Below are 15,839 nucleotides of genomic sequence, written 5' to 3'. Positions count from 1 at the left end.
TTAATGGAAGGTTATGCTGAATTTGAGTCAATTAAAACGACAGGGAACACCTCAAAGTCTGCTAAAGCCAGGAGAGAGGGCTGGCAAACAGCAGCAGACAAATTAATGCGTAAATACTGTCCATGGTAGATGTTTCTATCACTTTCTACAGTATGAATTTTTGCATTTTAATTATCTCATATTTACTTTGTTCTTTTATATCAGAGCCTCCACGGGACCCACTAGAACATGGGGACAAGTAAAAGTGAAATACAAGAATATTCTACAAAATAGTAGCCTTTAATTATTATACTGTATTTTAAAAAGGCACTTGTTATGTCAAGAGATCCAAATTTCAGTGTCATTCTTTAGAGACGGGAACTAACGTGCAAACTGGGAATTTTAACAAAAAAAATCTTTATCCACAAAAAATGAAGTTCTTCCTTTTCCAAGTCATCCACAGTTTACACGGTAAAACTGTATTGCTCCGTGTCTAGATAATCCATCCATAGTTTTTTCTAATACAATATACGGCTCGACAGGAAGCAAGCCTTTCAAAGTAAACTAAACTTCACAATAAAATGGTCCGAACAAATCTTCTTACTGAATATGATAAAAATAAAAAGCAAACTATCATACAAATAACTTAAATATTTTAGATTTATGGCTCCAACATCACTTTTTCCTCTTTAAAAGCCACTGTCAAATGATGTGTTTGTCTGTTTATAACAGCCACCAAGAAAATTCTCTCTACAATTACACTGTCACGCTGCTCTAAAGGATCCTGTCTATTGTGCAATACGTGATTAATTTGAAAAACTCTGCAAATTATTCTTGCACCTTCCGCAACAGGTTGCTGTCGTAAAAATGGACATGGCTACGGCAGACTTCCCATCTCCTCGGCTTATACAGCCGTGATCTAATCTTGTTTACATTAAATAAGCCTGCTCTGGAGCAGGCTTAAGCTGGCGCACATGTTGCTATGACAACAAGTGCAGGATGTCTTTCGAAGAACCAAACGATCCAGTGATGTTATCAAGGTGTTACTTTATTGTATGTGTAATACTGTGTCCGTTGGTTGTGCTGTTATGGCAAGCCGTTTTAACATAAATTCGGTTTTACCGCCCTTGCATTCGAGATATCTCAAATTGTTTTATGACTAGACGTTTTAGCAATTTAAGATATCTCTAATTGTATTTTGACTAGTCAAAATACCTATTCCAGATATCTCTAATTACATTCTGACTAGTCGAAATGACATCAGATTTTCCATTGAGTTGTATGAAAACGTCAATTCAAGATATCTCGAATTAATTACTGACTATCTGAAATACCCATTTTAGATATCTACAATTAAATTACGACTAGTCAAAATTACAATTTAAGATATCTTAAATTTAGTTTTCACTATTCATAATTCTATGGCAAGCCGTTTTAACATAAATTCGGTTTTACCGCCCTTACGTTCGAGATATCTCAAATTGTTTTATGACTAGACGTTTTAGCAATTTAAGATATCTCTAATTGTATTTTGACTAGTCAAAATACCTATTCCAGATATCTCTAATTACATTCTGACTAGTCGAAATGACATCAGATTTTCCATTGAGTTGTATGAAAACGTCAATTCAAGATATCTCGAATTAATTACTGACTATCTGAAATACCCATTTTAGATATCTACAATTAAATTACGACTAGTCAAAATTACAATTTAAGATATCTTAAATTTAGTTTTCACTATTCATAATTCTATGGCAAGCCGTTTTAACATAAATTCGGTTTTACCGCCCTTACGTTCGAGATATCTCAAATTGTTTTATGACTAGACGTTTTAGCAATTTAAGATATCTCTAATTGTATTTTGACTAGTCAAAATACCTATTCGAGATATCTCTAATTACATTCTGACTAGTCGAAATGACATCAGATTTTCCATTGAGTTGTATGGAGACGTCAATTCAAGATATCTCGAATGAATTACTGACTATCTGAAATACCCATTTCAGATATCTACAATTAAATTACGACTAGTCAAAATTACAATTCAAGATATCTTAAATTGAGTTTTGACTAGTCATAATTCTAATTAAAGATATCTCAAATGCCACCATAATTCAAGATATCTTAAATGTATTTTTGGATAGGCGAAATGCAGTTTTGACTAGTAAAAAATAAATTTAAGATATCTTGAATTGTAATTTTGACTAGTCAAAATTCCTTTTAAGATATCTTGAATTGTAATTTTGACTAGTCAAAATTCCTTTTAAGATATCTCTAAATGAATTAGAGATATCTTGAATTATTCAGCTTTTCCATTTAAGATATCTTAAATTGACATTCTGACTAGTCAAAATGACGTTACTGATATCTTGAATTACGAAACGGCTTGCCATATGTCATCACACAGGAACCGGAGGCGTGCACTTTTGTTTTCAGAGAAGCTAAAGGAGGGTGCTGTAATGATGTGTGCCGTCTCGCATGTGAAAATCAAGAGCTAGCTGGCTTTACCATAATTCCCAAGAGGCAGATGCTTTACCACAGTATAAAAACTGCATCTGGTTATTAACAGAACTGGTCTGGGCTGAGGAATATTCCTTATTTCCAGCTTGGACATGAGTCGACAGTAGCGCTTTCAGCTAGCCGTTTTTCAGTGCATTGTGTGCGTCGGCAGCAAGTAAATCCGAAATTCTTTGCAAATTTCTTAAGCATTCTTCAAGTATACTATTTTCACCCTCTCTGCATATCCCATACTTAAAAAGCTCTTTCTATATTGTGGCATTTTCTTACAATTTTGTCGAAAACAGCCAGCGCCATTGAATGTTCAGGCAGCTTTGGGCAGCTTACAGCCAATAAGGGGCTTACACGCAATGTCTTATTTCAGATATCTTAAATTGTAATTCTGACTAGTCATAATTACGTTCGAGATATCTTAAATTACATCTACGGATGTGTGACGCTTTCAATGACGAATCCGGTGACGTAATTTGAGATATCTTGAAAGGAATTTTGACTAGTCAAAATGTAATTGAAGATATCTTGAATTATTATTCTTCCTAGTCAGAATGTAAATAAAGATATCTTAAATTACCATTCCGGATAGTCAAAATGTAGTTTTGTCTAGTCAAAATGCATTTTAAGATATCTGGAATGTAATTACGGATAGTCAGACGAAACCGAATTTATGTTAAAACGGCTTGCCATATAATTCTAATTAAAGATATCTCAAATGCCACCATAATTCAAGATATCTTAAATGTATTTTTGGATAGGCGAAATGTAGTTTTGACTAGTAAATACTAAATTTAAGATATCTTGAATTGTAATTTTGACTAGTCAAAATTCCTTTTAAGATATCTTGAATTGTAATTTTGACTAGTCAAAATTCCTTTTAAGATATCTCTAAATGAATTAGAGATATCTTGAATTATTCAGCTTTTCCATTTAAGATATCTTAAATTGACATTCTGACTAGTCAAAATGACGTTACTGATATCTTGAATTACGAAACGGCTTGCCATATGTCATCACACAGGAACCGGAGGCGTGCACTTTTGTTTTCAGAGAAGCTAAAGGAGGGTGCTGTAATGATGTGTGCCGTCTCGCATGTGAAAATCAAGAGCTAGCTGGCTTTACCATAATTCCCAAGAGGCAGATGCTTTACCACAGTATAAAAACTGCATCTGGTTATTAACAGAACTGGTCTGGGCTGAGGAATATTCCTTATTTCCAGCTTGGACATGAGTCGACAGTAGCGCTTTCAGCTAGCCGTTTTTCAGTGCATTGTGTGCGTCGGCAGCAAGTAAATCCGAAATTCTTTGCAAATTTCTTAAGCATTCTTCAAGTATACTATTTTCACCCTCTCTGCATATCCCATACTTAAAAAGCTCTTTCTATATTGTGGCATTTTCTTACAATTTTGTCGAAAACAGCCAGCGCCATTGAATGTTCAGGCAGCTTTGGGCAGCTTACAGCCAATAAGGGGCTTACACGCAATGTCTTATTTCAGATATCTTAAATTGTAATTCTGACTAGTCATAATTACGTTCGAGATATCTTAAATTACATCTACGGATGTGTGACGCTTTCAATGACGAATCCGGTGACGTAATTTGAGATATCTTGAAAGGAATTTTGACTAGTCAAAATGTAATTGAAGATATCTTGAATTATTATTCTTCCTAGTCAGAATGTAAATAAAGATATCTTAAATTACCATTCCGGATAGTCAAAATGTAGTTTTGTCTAGTCAAAATGCATTTTAAGATATCTGGAATGTAATTACGGATAGTCAGACGAAACCGAATTTATGTTAAAACGGCTTGCCATATAATTCTAATTAAAGATATCTCAAATGCCACCATAATTCAAGATATCTTAAATGTATTTTTGGATAGGCGAAATGTAGTTTTGACTAGTAAATACTAAATTTAAGATATCTTGAATTGTAATTTTGACTAGTCAAAATTCCTTTTAAGATATCTTGAATTGTAATTTTGACTAGTCAAAATTCCTTTTAAGATATCTCTAAATGAATTAGAGATATCTTGAATTATTCAGCTTTTCCATTTAAGATATCTTAAATTGACATTCTGACTAGTCAAAATGACGTTACTGATATATTGAATTACGAAACGGCTTGCCATATTTCATCACACAGGAACCGGAGGCGTGCGCTTTTGTTTTCAGAGGAGCTAAAGGAGGGTGCTGTAATGCCTTGTGCCGTCTAGCATGTCAAAATCAAGAGCTATCTGGCTTTACCATAATTTCCGAAGAGGCAGATAGCTTTACCACAGTATAAAAACTGCATCTGGTTATTAACTGAACTGGCCCGGGCTGAGGAATATTCCTTATTTCCAGCTTGGACATGAGTCGATAGTAGCGCTTTCAGCTAGCCGTTTTTCAGTGCATTGTGTGTGTCGGCAGCAAGTAAATCCGAAATTCTTTTTGCAAATTTCTTAAGCATTTTTCAAGTATACTATTTTCGCCCTCTCTGCATATCCCATACTGAAAAAGCTCTTTCTATATTGTGGCATTTTCTTACAATTATGTCGAAAACAGCCAGCGCCATTGAATGTTCAGGCAGCTTTGGGCAGTTTACAGCCAATAAGGGGCTTACACGCAATGTCTTATTTCAGATATCTTAAATTGTAATTCTGACTAGTCATAATTACGTTCGAGATATCTTATATTACAATTATGGATGTGTGACGCTTTCAATGACGAATCCGGTAAAGTAATTTGAGATATCTTGAAAGGAATTTTGACTAGTCAAAATGTAATTGAAGATATCTTGAATTATTATTCTTCCTAGTCAGAATGTAAATAAAGATATCTTAAATTACCATTCCAGATAGTCAAAATGTAGTTTTGTCTAGTCAAAATGAATTTTAAGATATCTGGAATGTAATTACGGATAGTCAGACGAAACCGAATTTATGTTAAATCGGCTTGCCATAGTGCTGTTCTTTTTACATCTCTCTTTGCAAGTGATGAAGCAGACTGAAGACGTTTTATGATTCTCTCCGTTTTATCTCCCTAATGAAACATTGTTTCATCAGCACTTAAGGTTAAAAAAGGAAGCCATACAAAGAACTGACTTTTTTGGTGGGGGGAGTTGTAATGCTGAAGTTTTCTGTTGTTTAATGGAGTTTTACTGTTTTGCAGTTACTGTAAATGAAATGGTGCAATCTCAATCATCCAATGATCCATTTTACTTTGCAGATTGTGAGGAAACAGAACATGAACAATGCTAGGGGGTGAATACGTTTGCAAGAAACTGTAAACAAAAACGACATAAATAATAATGCAAACTAAAAAATAGTAAAAAGTAGTTAAATCAAATAATTAAGTCTAATAAAATTACCTAAATATATCTTTATCAAAATAAGCCTCTGTTTAGGCTGAAATTAAAATACTTTCTGATGTGCATAATGTGTTTCAATGTTTCCTGCAGATGCTAAGCAGAAGCTGATTGTTAAAGAAGAAGCTTCTTTAGACCACAGACCTGCTGACCCGCATCACCCAACGCACCCCCACATAAAGGAGGAGAAGAAGGGAGTCTACATCAATCTGCCAGGAGAGCAGCTCAATGGGAAGGAGGTGACTAATGCCATCAGATTTCCAGTCACTGCTCCTCCCATAAAGAGTCTGGGTGATGAACAGTCTCCGCTGCTTTCACAGCTTTATCCAGACCAAATTAAAGGCAAAGAGCTTCCAGAAGAGAATGATAGAGAAGAATACATCAGGATACCAGATCATGGACATGCTTCCATTTCTTTAGAGACTGAAGAGGACAGTGATGTAGAGCACTCTCTCTCTGACCTGAAACACTCTGGATATAAGAAATGTTCTATGGTAAACAAAAATGTGGACACAAGAAGAAAAGTCCAGACAGGACTGAAGCATAGCTGTGAAGACTGTGATAAAATACTGATTGGAAAATCAGCTTTAAACAAACACATGAGAATCCACACAGGAGAGAAATCTTTCTGCTGTGAACTATGTGGACATAGATTTAGCCAAAAATCCAATTTAAACACACACATGAGAATCCACACAGGAGAGAAATCTTTCTGCTGTGAACTATGTGGACAAAGATTTAGCCAAAAATCTACTTTAAACACACACATGAGAATCCACACAGGAGAGAAATCTTTCTGCTGTGAACTATGTGGACAAAGATTTAGCCAAAAATCTACTTTAAACACACACATGAGAATCCACACAGGAGAGAAATCTTTCTGCTGTGAACTATGTGGACATAGATTTAGCCATAAATCCAATTTAAACAAACACATGAGAATCCACACAGGAGAGAAATCTTTCTGCTGTGAACTATGTGGACATAGATTTAGCCGAAAATCAACTTTAAACACACACATGAGAATCCACACAGGAGAGAAATCTTTCTGCTGTGAACTATGTGGACAAAGATTTAGCCATAAATCCAATTTAAACACACACATGAGAATCCACACAGGAGAGAAATCTTTCTGCTGTGATCTATGTGGACATAGATTTAGCCAAAAGTCCAATTTAAACACACACATGAGAATCCACACAGAAGAGAAGCCTTTCTGCTGTGATCTATGTGGACAAAGATTTAGCCAAAAATCAACTTTAAACACACACATGAGAATCCACACAGAAGAGAAATCTTTCTGCTGTGATCTATGTGGACATAGATTTAGCCAAAAATCACATTTAAACACACACATGAGAATCCACACAGGAGAGAAGCCTTTCTGCTGTGAACTATGTGGACATAGATTTAGCCAAAAATCACATTTAAACACACACATGAGAATCCACACAGGAGAGAAGCCTTTCTGCTGATGTCATTTTTTTATCCTTTTCTTTAAATAAATTGTTCATATGACCAAATTGTTTCCTTTGTTAGAAACATCTGTGTTTCTATCCTTGTTGTTCTAACTGTAATTGTTCGGTAAGAGAGCTGAAATTACAAAACAATTAAAAGACATTCATGAAACTTAACTAATCATTTTGACTTCTTTCACACTTGTTTATCATAAAGCCTTTAGATTTAGCCCAATTACATGAAAAAGACACGAATCTTGGATTTTTTTTAGAGCTGTACTACTCTGTTTTATTTCAGAGTAGGGGTCCTGCTAACGAAAAACAGAGACATGTACATCTTTCAGTAAAGTTTTATTTCCATCAAATTATTTACATTTTCTGCAGAGCAGCCTTGCTTCTGTCAGTCTGCTCCAGGGCATCTGTAGCTACTAACATAGCTCACCATTGCCAGGATGTGAATGTGTGCATGAATGCGTGAACAACTGACCAGTGTAAAGCGCTTTGGGGTCGTCAAACTTGATAAAGTGCTGTACAAGTATATTGCTGTAGTCCTCAGGCATTCGCTCAGATAGAAACGTATAAACAGAGCTGCTTATCAAAAACGGAGATAGAACAAGAAGGCATGTCAGAAACCAGCAGAAGCCGCGCACTGCAATGGACTTCAACTGCAGCTGATAACGCCAGAGAAGCAACAGCGCTCCAGAAACAAACAGCAGGTGTAGCACTCAAAAACCAACCAAATTTATGAAGCGCCAAAGTACAAATTGGTTGAAAAACTGCACTTAAGGCCTGAGATAAGCAGATCCCACACAGCCCCACAAACAGCTGACATGCAGCACGGCCCCGTTTCAGAAAGCTGGGTTAGTGAATATTCAGAGTAATTTCTGGGGTAAATTCCTGCATACCTTGGCTTGTCCATTTAGGAAAGCCCAAAAGCCTTGACCCTGAGTCATTTTTATGCCAACAGCAGCTTTTTAATAAAGTAGGAAATGCAGAAAATCTTTGAGGCAGCTGTATGTTGCACTGTCAGGAATGTTACGAGACCTACAAGATTAATAAAAGAACTACATAGAGTGAAAGCAATATTTTTTTTCTGTATCAAATTTTGAGACTTCCAGCTCTAATTTTCCATTCATATATTTTAATTTCTATTCATATATTTTTCCCTCAACACCATTAAGGCTACGGCACATTTCTTCACTTAAATAATGGCACCTTTACTTCAGCTGAAAATATACGTATAGCCTATATGATTAGTAAAAGTTATGGTGCAAACAATTACCTTAAAAGTCACATAATTATGGAAAGGAAGTCCACCTATGTTCAGTCTATGTGTCACATGACCTGCCAGCATTGACACTTAATCTGAAAGACCCCAGAGGCTGTATTAATATTTTTTCTCTACATACCTCATTTTGTATGTTTTGTATGTTACTTTTCTGGTTGGTATCTGGCAGAATGTGAAACAGATTTATTGGTATGAACACGACGTAAGCCAACGAACATAATCAAGCCTTTTAAATTGCATATTTGTAACATTGATGTCTTGAATATTTATACCTAATATATTCTATCTAACATTGTACAGAAATGTTATTTACAATTGCAGGTTCATGTCTTTAAAACTACATGTTGTATTTGTCTAAAGAATAAACAGGTAAAAAAAAAAATTGGGCAGAATAGGTCTTAAAATTTAGACACAAGATGGAAATGAATGAATGATTGGTAGCCAACTGTGACATAAACTGTTTCAGTTTTGTGCTTTGTTGGGCTTTACTGGAATCCATTTAAATATGGGTAAACACAACCTAAATAATCAATGACAGACACTGAACGCTGCCAGTTAAATGCCCTTCATCACATAAAAATAATAAAAAGTCAACCTATTTGGTTGAAACAAGAACATAAAGCTTGAGTACAGTAACTTCCACCTGCTTTTGTAACACCATCACCTGTTGACAGGATATTTAGTATATAAGATGCCATTCCTCAGAGCCTCCATGCAGGATGTTTAAACTGTATCTTGTGGCGTGTTGCCCATTTGGCATAGATAGCCTTCTCAGTGATGTAGCGGTGTCCTGCGAGCTTTTTGTTCTGGTGGAACGTGTACATCTTGCATTCACTGATCTTCTTCTGCTCGTAGTAATGGTAAGGAACTACTCTGTGATGTGCTCGGCTGTCAGGATGCAAAAAGCACAAGAATTAGGACAGGGTTTACAGTAGTAACCTCATTTAAAATTGAAAAAAGTACAAGTCCAACCTCAAATTTGAGCACATTTATTCAATAGAAAGAAAGGTAGGGAAATAATTGTTTTTATTTTTTAACATATTCCGTGGAAAAACCCTAACAGCTCCAGTAAAATAAATGCAGCTACAGAATTTTTAACATCCTTGATCAGAATGGTTAAGAGATTGTCATGAGTAATTCATAAGATTGGGTTTTTCTGGGGTGAAACAACAGAAAAGCCTATTTATTTCCCTATTCACTCTTCAAACTAGAAAAGGTCATTTGTGTGTTGATCTTTACATATCAGGAAATGGCAACAAGAAAACATCTAGTTTTCTACCGATGAAGGTGTTCATGGACAGAGCATAGTTAAATGGTTCAAAACAACTGTAACAGACACAATCAAGGCTAGATGAGGACAGGTTTAACTTTTCGCTATGATTCGTGAGGAGACTAGTGAAAGAGCTGAAAAAAATCTCTGAAGTACAGTTTTAGAGAGCTTCACCAAGGTTGAATACAATTTCGTCATTTCTTAGTTTGAATTGCTCCAAAACATCATTTTGGTCTTGCTATTAATAATGGGCTAAAATATAAAACACAAATGCTTTTCCTTAACCACAACGACTGGAATGTGCAGTCTGACAACCCAATATATATTTTAGATTTTATTTTCACCATGCCAAGAACAAAAGGGGTAAAAGAAAAGCATATTATTTATATATTTATTTTGATGTCTGTGTGATGTATTACCTTAGGGAATAATGCAATAACAACTCTAGTCAATTTAAAGATATTTAAGTATAGTCATAGTCAAACCTATTACAAGTACACCTCAAGTAAAGATTAGAATAATTTTAGTTTCCTATTTTAAATGACTGTAAATAGCATATTTTAACTGTATTTTGGCAGAAAATTATAAAACCTGAAAATGCATTTCAATACTTTAAATTGTGTTTATTTTTCACTCTGTTATATTTTTTATGTTTTTACTGTCTTAGGTGTAAAACATTACTATACAGTATATGGCGGTGATGTTGTCAGGCATGTTTACTTAGAAAACACAGAGAGAACTCAAAATGAAACACCTTTTTGATGTGGGTTCCCATTGCTCAGAAGGGAATTTTAGTATATGCAATATGACATGAGTGCCCCCGTACAGGGCTAAAATGAGAAGTAACCCAATAATAGGTGATTAAACCCTAGTCTCCATTTAACAAAAACATTTTTTTAAACTTTTTTTTTTTTTTTTTTTACAAATCATTAACAGAGGGAAACCATTTTTTGGAGGGAGCTACACTTGAAATGATGGAGCTTTGTTGTACATCATAAACTCACTTGCAGTAGTTATCATCAATCATTCCATAAACACTGATGCTGTCACACATGTCCATAGCGAGGATCATACTGAAAAATCCAGTGCTGAGAAAGGCACCCGTTTTCATCCTAAGGAAAAGAAACATAAAAATTTATTCTGATAGATGCATAATTTAACAACCCCCTTAGAAAGCCACCAGTTACAATAAATTAGTTTATACATTATTTGAATAGGTGAACAGGAACATGTTTGAGGGTTTATCATGAATTTCCCTTTTACACAAAAATGTTTAATATTAGAAAACTTAGATTTTCATGCAATTTCCTATCAATACTACACTTGTAGTCCTTGATGTTTTTTTAAGACATATTCTTTTTGTGGGATTTTAGAGTGGATAATTTTTCTTAAAGCAGGATGAAAGGAAATGGGGTTTGAGAGAGGGAGGCAGACATGCGGCAAAGCACCTCAGGCTTACAGGCTTCAGTGGCACAATCTCCTAAAAAGTTTCCTTGAATTAGATTTCTTTAGCTGGAAATCTTGCACCACCTAATTCATAGCATATATTAAAAAAAGGGAGATTTCGCTTGTGATGGCGCAATAATGGAGCCCTGATAAAGTTTCCTATTTCCAATGTGTATCCCAGAATTTGTCCCAACAAGAGTTATTTATAAATGTCAATGAACGAAAACCACATTTATTGCTATGCCCTGTCAAGAGTAGGAAGATTGATGAAGCTTGTAGGGGAAAATGGTAGGTCACGTCATGTAAGCAGATATCATGCAAAAGTTACTATAATGTCTTGTCAAGAGGAAGAGGATTGAGGAAGCCTGTAGGAGCTTGCGTGTGAGGTCATAATAGAGAGGCTTTGCCTTCTGGCCTGGCTACATCTGTAATAGATTTAGTTGGGTCTCAAAGCCTTGATAACCTGACCTGGACAGTGGGATATGGTAGGTCACGTCACGTATGCAGATATCATAAACAAGCCTGGCAGGCTCCAGTGGCGCAATCGGTCAGCGCGTGGTACTTATAAGACAGTAACCTGCTGAGTCATGCCGAGGTTGTGAGTTCAAGCCTCACCTGGAGCAAGATTTCTTTAATACAAGAGAAGAATTAGTAATTACATGGACAGAAACATTATACAGTAACTGGATCTCTTTAGATGGAAATCCTGCACCAAAGAGATCATAGCACACATTCAAAAAAGGCAGATTTTGCTTCTGATGCGGCACTACATGTTCTTCTTTTGATGAAAATAAATCCGTCAGTACATTGTTGGCAAAAATGTTAGCAACTGCAGCTTTTTGTTGACAGGGATTGTTCAGTCGTACAAACACTGGAGTTTGAAAAAAATTATAGTTGAAAAAAAAAAAAAAGAACAGTTCAGGGGTCCGAAATACAGATATCACAGAGGTATAGTACTTAAAATAAAAATCTTGATTTTTCATATTAATCATTATAAAATAGGTTCCAGTTTACTAATTTCCTCAAGATAAAACAGTTTCATGCTGGGACTAAACTGGGAACATAAACTGTAGTTTTTTGACTGCACTATTTAGGAAATAATTTGGAAATTTTCAAGTAATTATAAATAAGTAAATTAGGCAGCATAACGTCTAGTGCTTTTTTTGTTTCATTATTAACTTTATCTATAGAATCTCCACACTACTAAAAAAATTAAGTTTTGTTCGTTTACATTTTACAAGAGAGAAACTGTTGACTGGCAACTGTGGTAAATATAATGTGTTATTTGTACTGTTTAGCTCTTTTATTGCACAAGTTTTAGCACAATTAAAGTTGTTGCTTACTGAGCTGAGACACTACTACACCCAAACCATACCTGTTTAGTCCTGTTTCATTCTGAAACACGTTGTCACAGTACTGAATCTTGTCTCGGGTCACCATATACATTTTTGCTTTCAGATACTTGGTGGCCAGCTTCAGGAGCGCATTGAAAGTAACTCCTTTTCCGTCTTGCTTCATATTCTTCTCGGGGCCCCAAATCACGTACGTCGTGTTTGCAGATTGTTTGAAATAATACCGCTCGTTTTTAACCAGCAGGGGAACAGAGGTGTGAGACACGACCCGGACGTCGGTGCGGCTCCCGACGTCCTCCTCGAAACCTCTGGTGGGGGCGTTGTTCATACGGATCACGCATTCTGTTTGGTCGATTTCATCTCCCGTGCCGGCACCAAGCATCTGACCGGAGCTGGAGACCAAGGCACAGTGGTTACAGTGAGTTTCCAGAAACTGCAAGGACAAAACAGATTGGGCTTAAAGATGTGTTATGTCTCAGCCAGAATGAGTAAATCAAATCTAGCATTGATCTAATGCAACTGCGACTCATTTAATCATAATCTTCCTGTCTTAAATGTTCTTTTGTCTTTAACTCATATTATGACTCAGCACCACTTTTGGGGGCAGGGGGTATGTCTGTGCTTGCTTATCGTCTCAGTGCACTTCTTTGGTCAGGCTACAACATCACATCGCATTTTAACTCATGGAAAACAGAAAGTCAATAATATATATGTATGTAAACTACTGAAGTTGAGTCAATTATCTTTTGCATCATGCCGGAGAAAGCCTGTAATGTTCAAAAGCCATACTTCAAGAATTTTCCAGCCTTCCACCTACAAAATAACAGTGGACTAGACTTTTGACCCTGTTTTAGAGCATAACTAAAGAGCATCAACAGCTAAAATATTGTTTTATTTTATCTATTTGAACCGCCTGTTTAAATTTCTTCTAATAAGTATAGCATCAATGTGAATAAATGTTATTTACTTTGATTTCTGGAAAATATCTCAACTGCACACAGCTACTGTTCTCAAGCTTTCCATAACCTAAATTGGGTTAATACTCGTACATGAGCTGAAGGCGCGGAGAGGACTATGTTTTTTTTTTTTTTTTGCAATCTAATCCAAATACACTGTTTACAACGGCCTACTTGCAGCATTACATAAAGTAATTTATTGTTTAAAGGCTACAGAGTGTTATGTGGGAATGTGTGTACAGCGTCTTTTTCTTTCTTTTTTTTTTTTTCTCTGTGTGTGGTGAGTGGGGCACAAGGGAGGGATGGGGTGAATGAGTTTTTTTTCCAGGTATGGGTGTGGTCCGCTCCCTCTCCCAATAACATCTCAAGTCTCCGCTAGGTGCGGAGCCCATCCCGCCACGTCCTGCCCTCTTCCACTTCGTTGGCGGGCGCCTTGGCCCCCTGGCGCATTGGTTGGCTTCGGGTTTGGGGCGGGTTCCCGGGCGTGCGCCGGCCCGCTCCCGGCGGCCTCTTCGCGGGGCCTGGCCCCCCGGGGGGCGCCCGGGGCCCCCGTCGCGGGGGCGGGGCGCCCCTGGGGCCTCTGGCCCTCAGGGCCCATGGCCGGGACCACTTCAGCGGGCTAGCTGCCGGCGGAGCCCACGGGCTCGTCTCCGCGGCTCTTGAGGGCGTCGGCATTGCGGTGGCTGGGGGATTTCCTCGGGGTCGTCTCTGCTCCTTCCTTGGGGGGGGGGGGGGGGGGGGGGTTGCAGATATCCTGTGTCGGCCCCTCCTGGGCGACCTGCTTTAGGGGCCCCTTTGGGAGTCCGGGGTTACGGGTCCCCTGACGCCTGCCTCTGTGCTCGGGGAAGGTGGGTCTTCGGTTCTCCACAATCACTATCAAGCTATTTCTGGATAATCTTCACCTAAACTAGTGCACTTTCACATCTCCCACTGGTGCTGGGTCCCAGGTATTAAGTGTTCACTTATATACAGTAATCTTATAATTTATTTATTTATTTATGTTCTTTCACTTTCTTTTTTCAAATATCACATTACACATGTCAGCTTACATAATAATATATATGATTTAGCAATGGCATCTAGGTGTTATTCGAGTGTATCTGTTGCTTTATGTCTGTTGGTTGTGCTGTTCTTTTTGTGTCTCTTTCCAGGTGACGGAGCAGACGAAGAAGGTTTTATCATTCTCTCCCTTTTATCTCCTCTTTCTTTCACCTCTACTCTTTTTTTCTTTTCTTTCACTTTTTGTTCTTCCTTTACTCTCCCATTGTCATGTCCATATAATTTGAAATTCTCCTTGCAGGAATCATAATAAAGCTATTTACAAGCATAAATCAAGTGGAGCACTATGGCGAAAGCTGTTTGCTCCACTTGTAAAAGCAAAATCTGTCGAGCTCTATCTGGCATTGAGATATCAATTCCTATTGCCATATTGCTAGACAGGACACTGGGGAAAAAAAAAAAAAAAAGATATATTGTTTCGCACTTATTTCAGCAGCAGACATGAAAAGTGAAGGAAATGTGGATTATTTAGCCTACAGCATGAGTTTAAAGTTGTCAGATTGGTTTTGAGGGACGCTGCAAATCACAAAAACGTTTTATGTGAGCCTTGGTGTCTTGGATCCTCAGCTCCCTCACCTGACCTGTCCGGTCCGGGCTAATCCTCCTGTAGCCCCAGAGGCTTGAGCCTTTTGTAGCGGGTAAAGGACCGCGTGTGACGAAGAGTCCTAACCAGAAAAGGAACAAAAGGCTCAGGCTGAGCAAGCAGAGCCACCGGCACAACATCTGCTTCGGTGAAACATCGAGAAACAGCAGCGTATGTCTGAAAGCTGCTCCCCCAGTCCTACATCCATCTGTACACATGTCGCAATAACAGAGGGTTCTCATTTGGGATAACTTCAAAGAAGAAGTGATAAATACGTCTTCGAAATATATCGATTAGGCGTTTTATAACAAAAAAAGTTTAGCCCGTGTTGATGAAATACGGGATCCTCCTCCGTTGGTCCTGTTATCTTGCGGCAAAGAACAGATTCATTATTCTTTTCTCGGTGTATTTGCATGCCCACTATTTTGCCTACTTGAGTTGTAACGCATCTTGTAACTTTAAAAGAATCAAAATGTGTAACGGTTCAGAGTATGGACCAAAATATTCAGCCAGACAAAAGGTGTGCCGATAAAAGATAATTTATTTTCTGACAGACAGGGAAACAGGAACCAGAAAACATGATACT

At 37.3% G+C, this 15,839-nt stretch overlaps 1 protein-coding gene and 1 non-coding gene across 3 annotated transcripts; one reads left to right on the top strand and one right to left on the bottom strand.

Annotated features, from left to right (window-relative positions):
* Positions 1-8,756: 8,756 nt before the first annotated feature.
* Positions 8,757-15,629, bottom strand: LOC118563944 (alpha-N-acetylgalactosaminide alpha-2,6-sialyltransferase 3-like). 2 transcript variants are annotated; one of them, XM_036140295.1, is made up of 4 exons: positions 15,247-15,629; positions 12,679-13,088; positions 10,862-10,969; positions 8,757-9,475 (listed from the first exon to the last, which is right to left on the bottom strand). In XM_036140295.1, the coding sequence occupies exons 1-4, from the start codon at positions 15,493-15,495 to the stop codon at positions 9,289-9,291; spliced, it is 954 nt and encodes a 317-aa protein (XP_035996188.1). In that variant the 5' UTR covers positions 15,496-15,629; the 3' UTR covers positions 8,757-9,288. The 2 variants fall into 2 exon arrangements, with proteins under 2 accessions (XP_035996188.1, XP_035996189.1); XM_036140296.1 differs by having other exon boundaries at positions 12,679-13,047; positions 15,247-15,330.
* trnai-uau lies at positions 11,833-11,926 on the top strand. The gene is made up of 2 exons: positions 11,833-11,870; positions 11,891-11,926. It is a non-coding gene; the product is annotated as a tRNA-Ile (tRNA).
* Positions 15,630-15,839: the final 210 nt, after the last annotated feature.

The sequence above is a fragment of the Fundulus heteroclitus genome, chromosome 8 (assembly GCF_011125445.2).
Source record: "Fundulus heteroclitus isolate FHET01 chromosome 8, MU-UCD_Fhet_4.1, whole genome shotgun sequence".
Lineage (NCBI taxonomy): Eukaryota > Metazoa > Chordata > Actinopteri > Cyprinodontiformes > Fundulidae > Fundulus > Fundulus heteroclitus.
This window is presented reverse-complemented; position numbering and strand designations above follow the sequence as displayed.

Coding starts and splice junctions, on each gene's coding strand:
- LOC118563944 (XM_036140295.1), bottom strand. CDS start 15,495: ATGAGAACCCTCTGTTATTGCGACATGTGTACAGATGGATGTAGGACT. Junction 10,970..12,678: donor AATGAAACAGGACTAAACAG/GTATGGTTTGGG, acceptor TCTTTTCCTTAG/GATGAAAACGGGTGCCTTTC. Junction 9,476..10,861: donor ATTGATGATAACTACTGCAA/GTGAGTTTATGA, acceptor GCATCCTGACAG/CCGAGCACATCACAGAGTAG.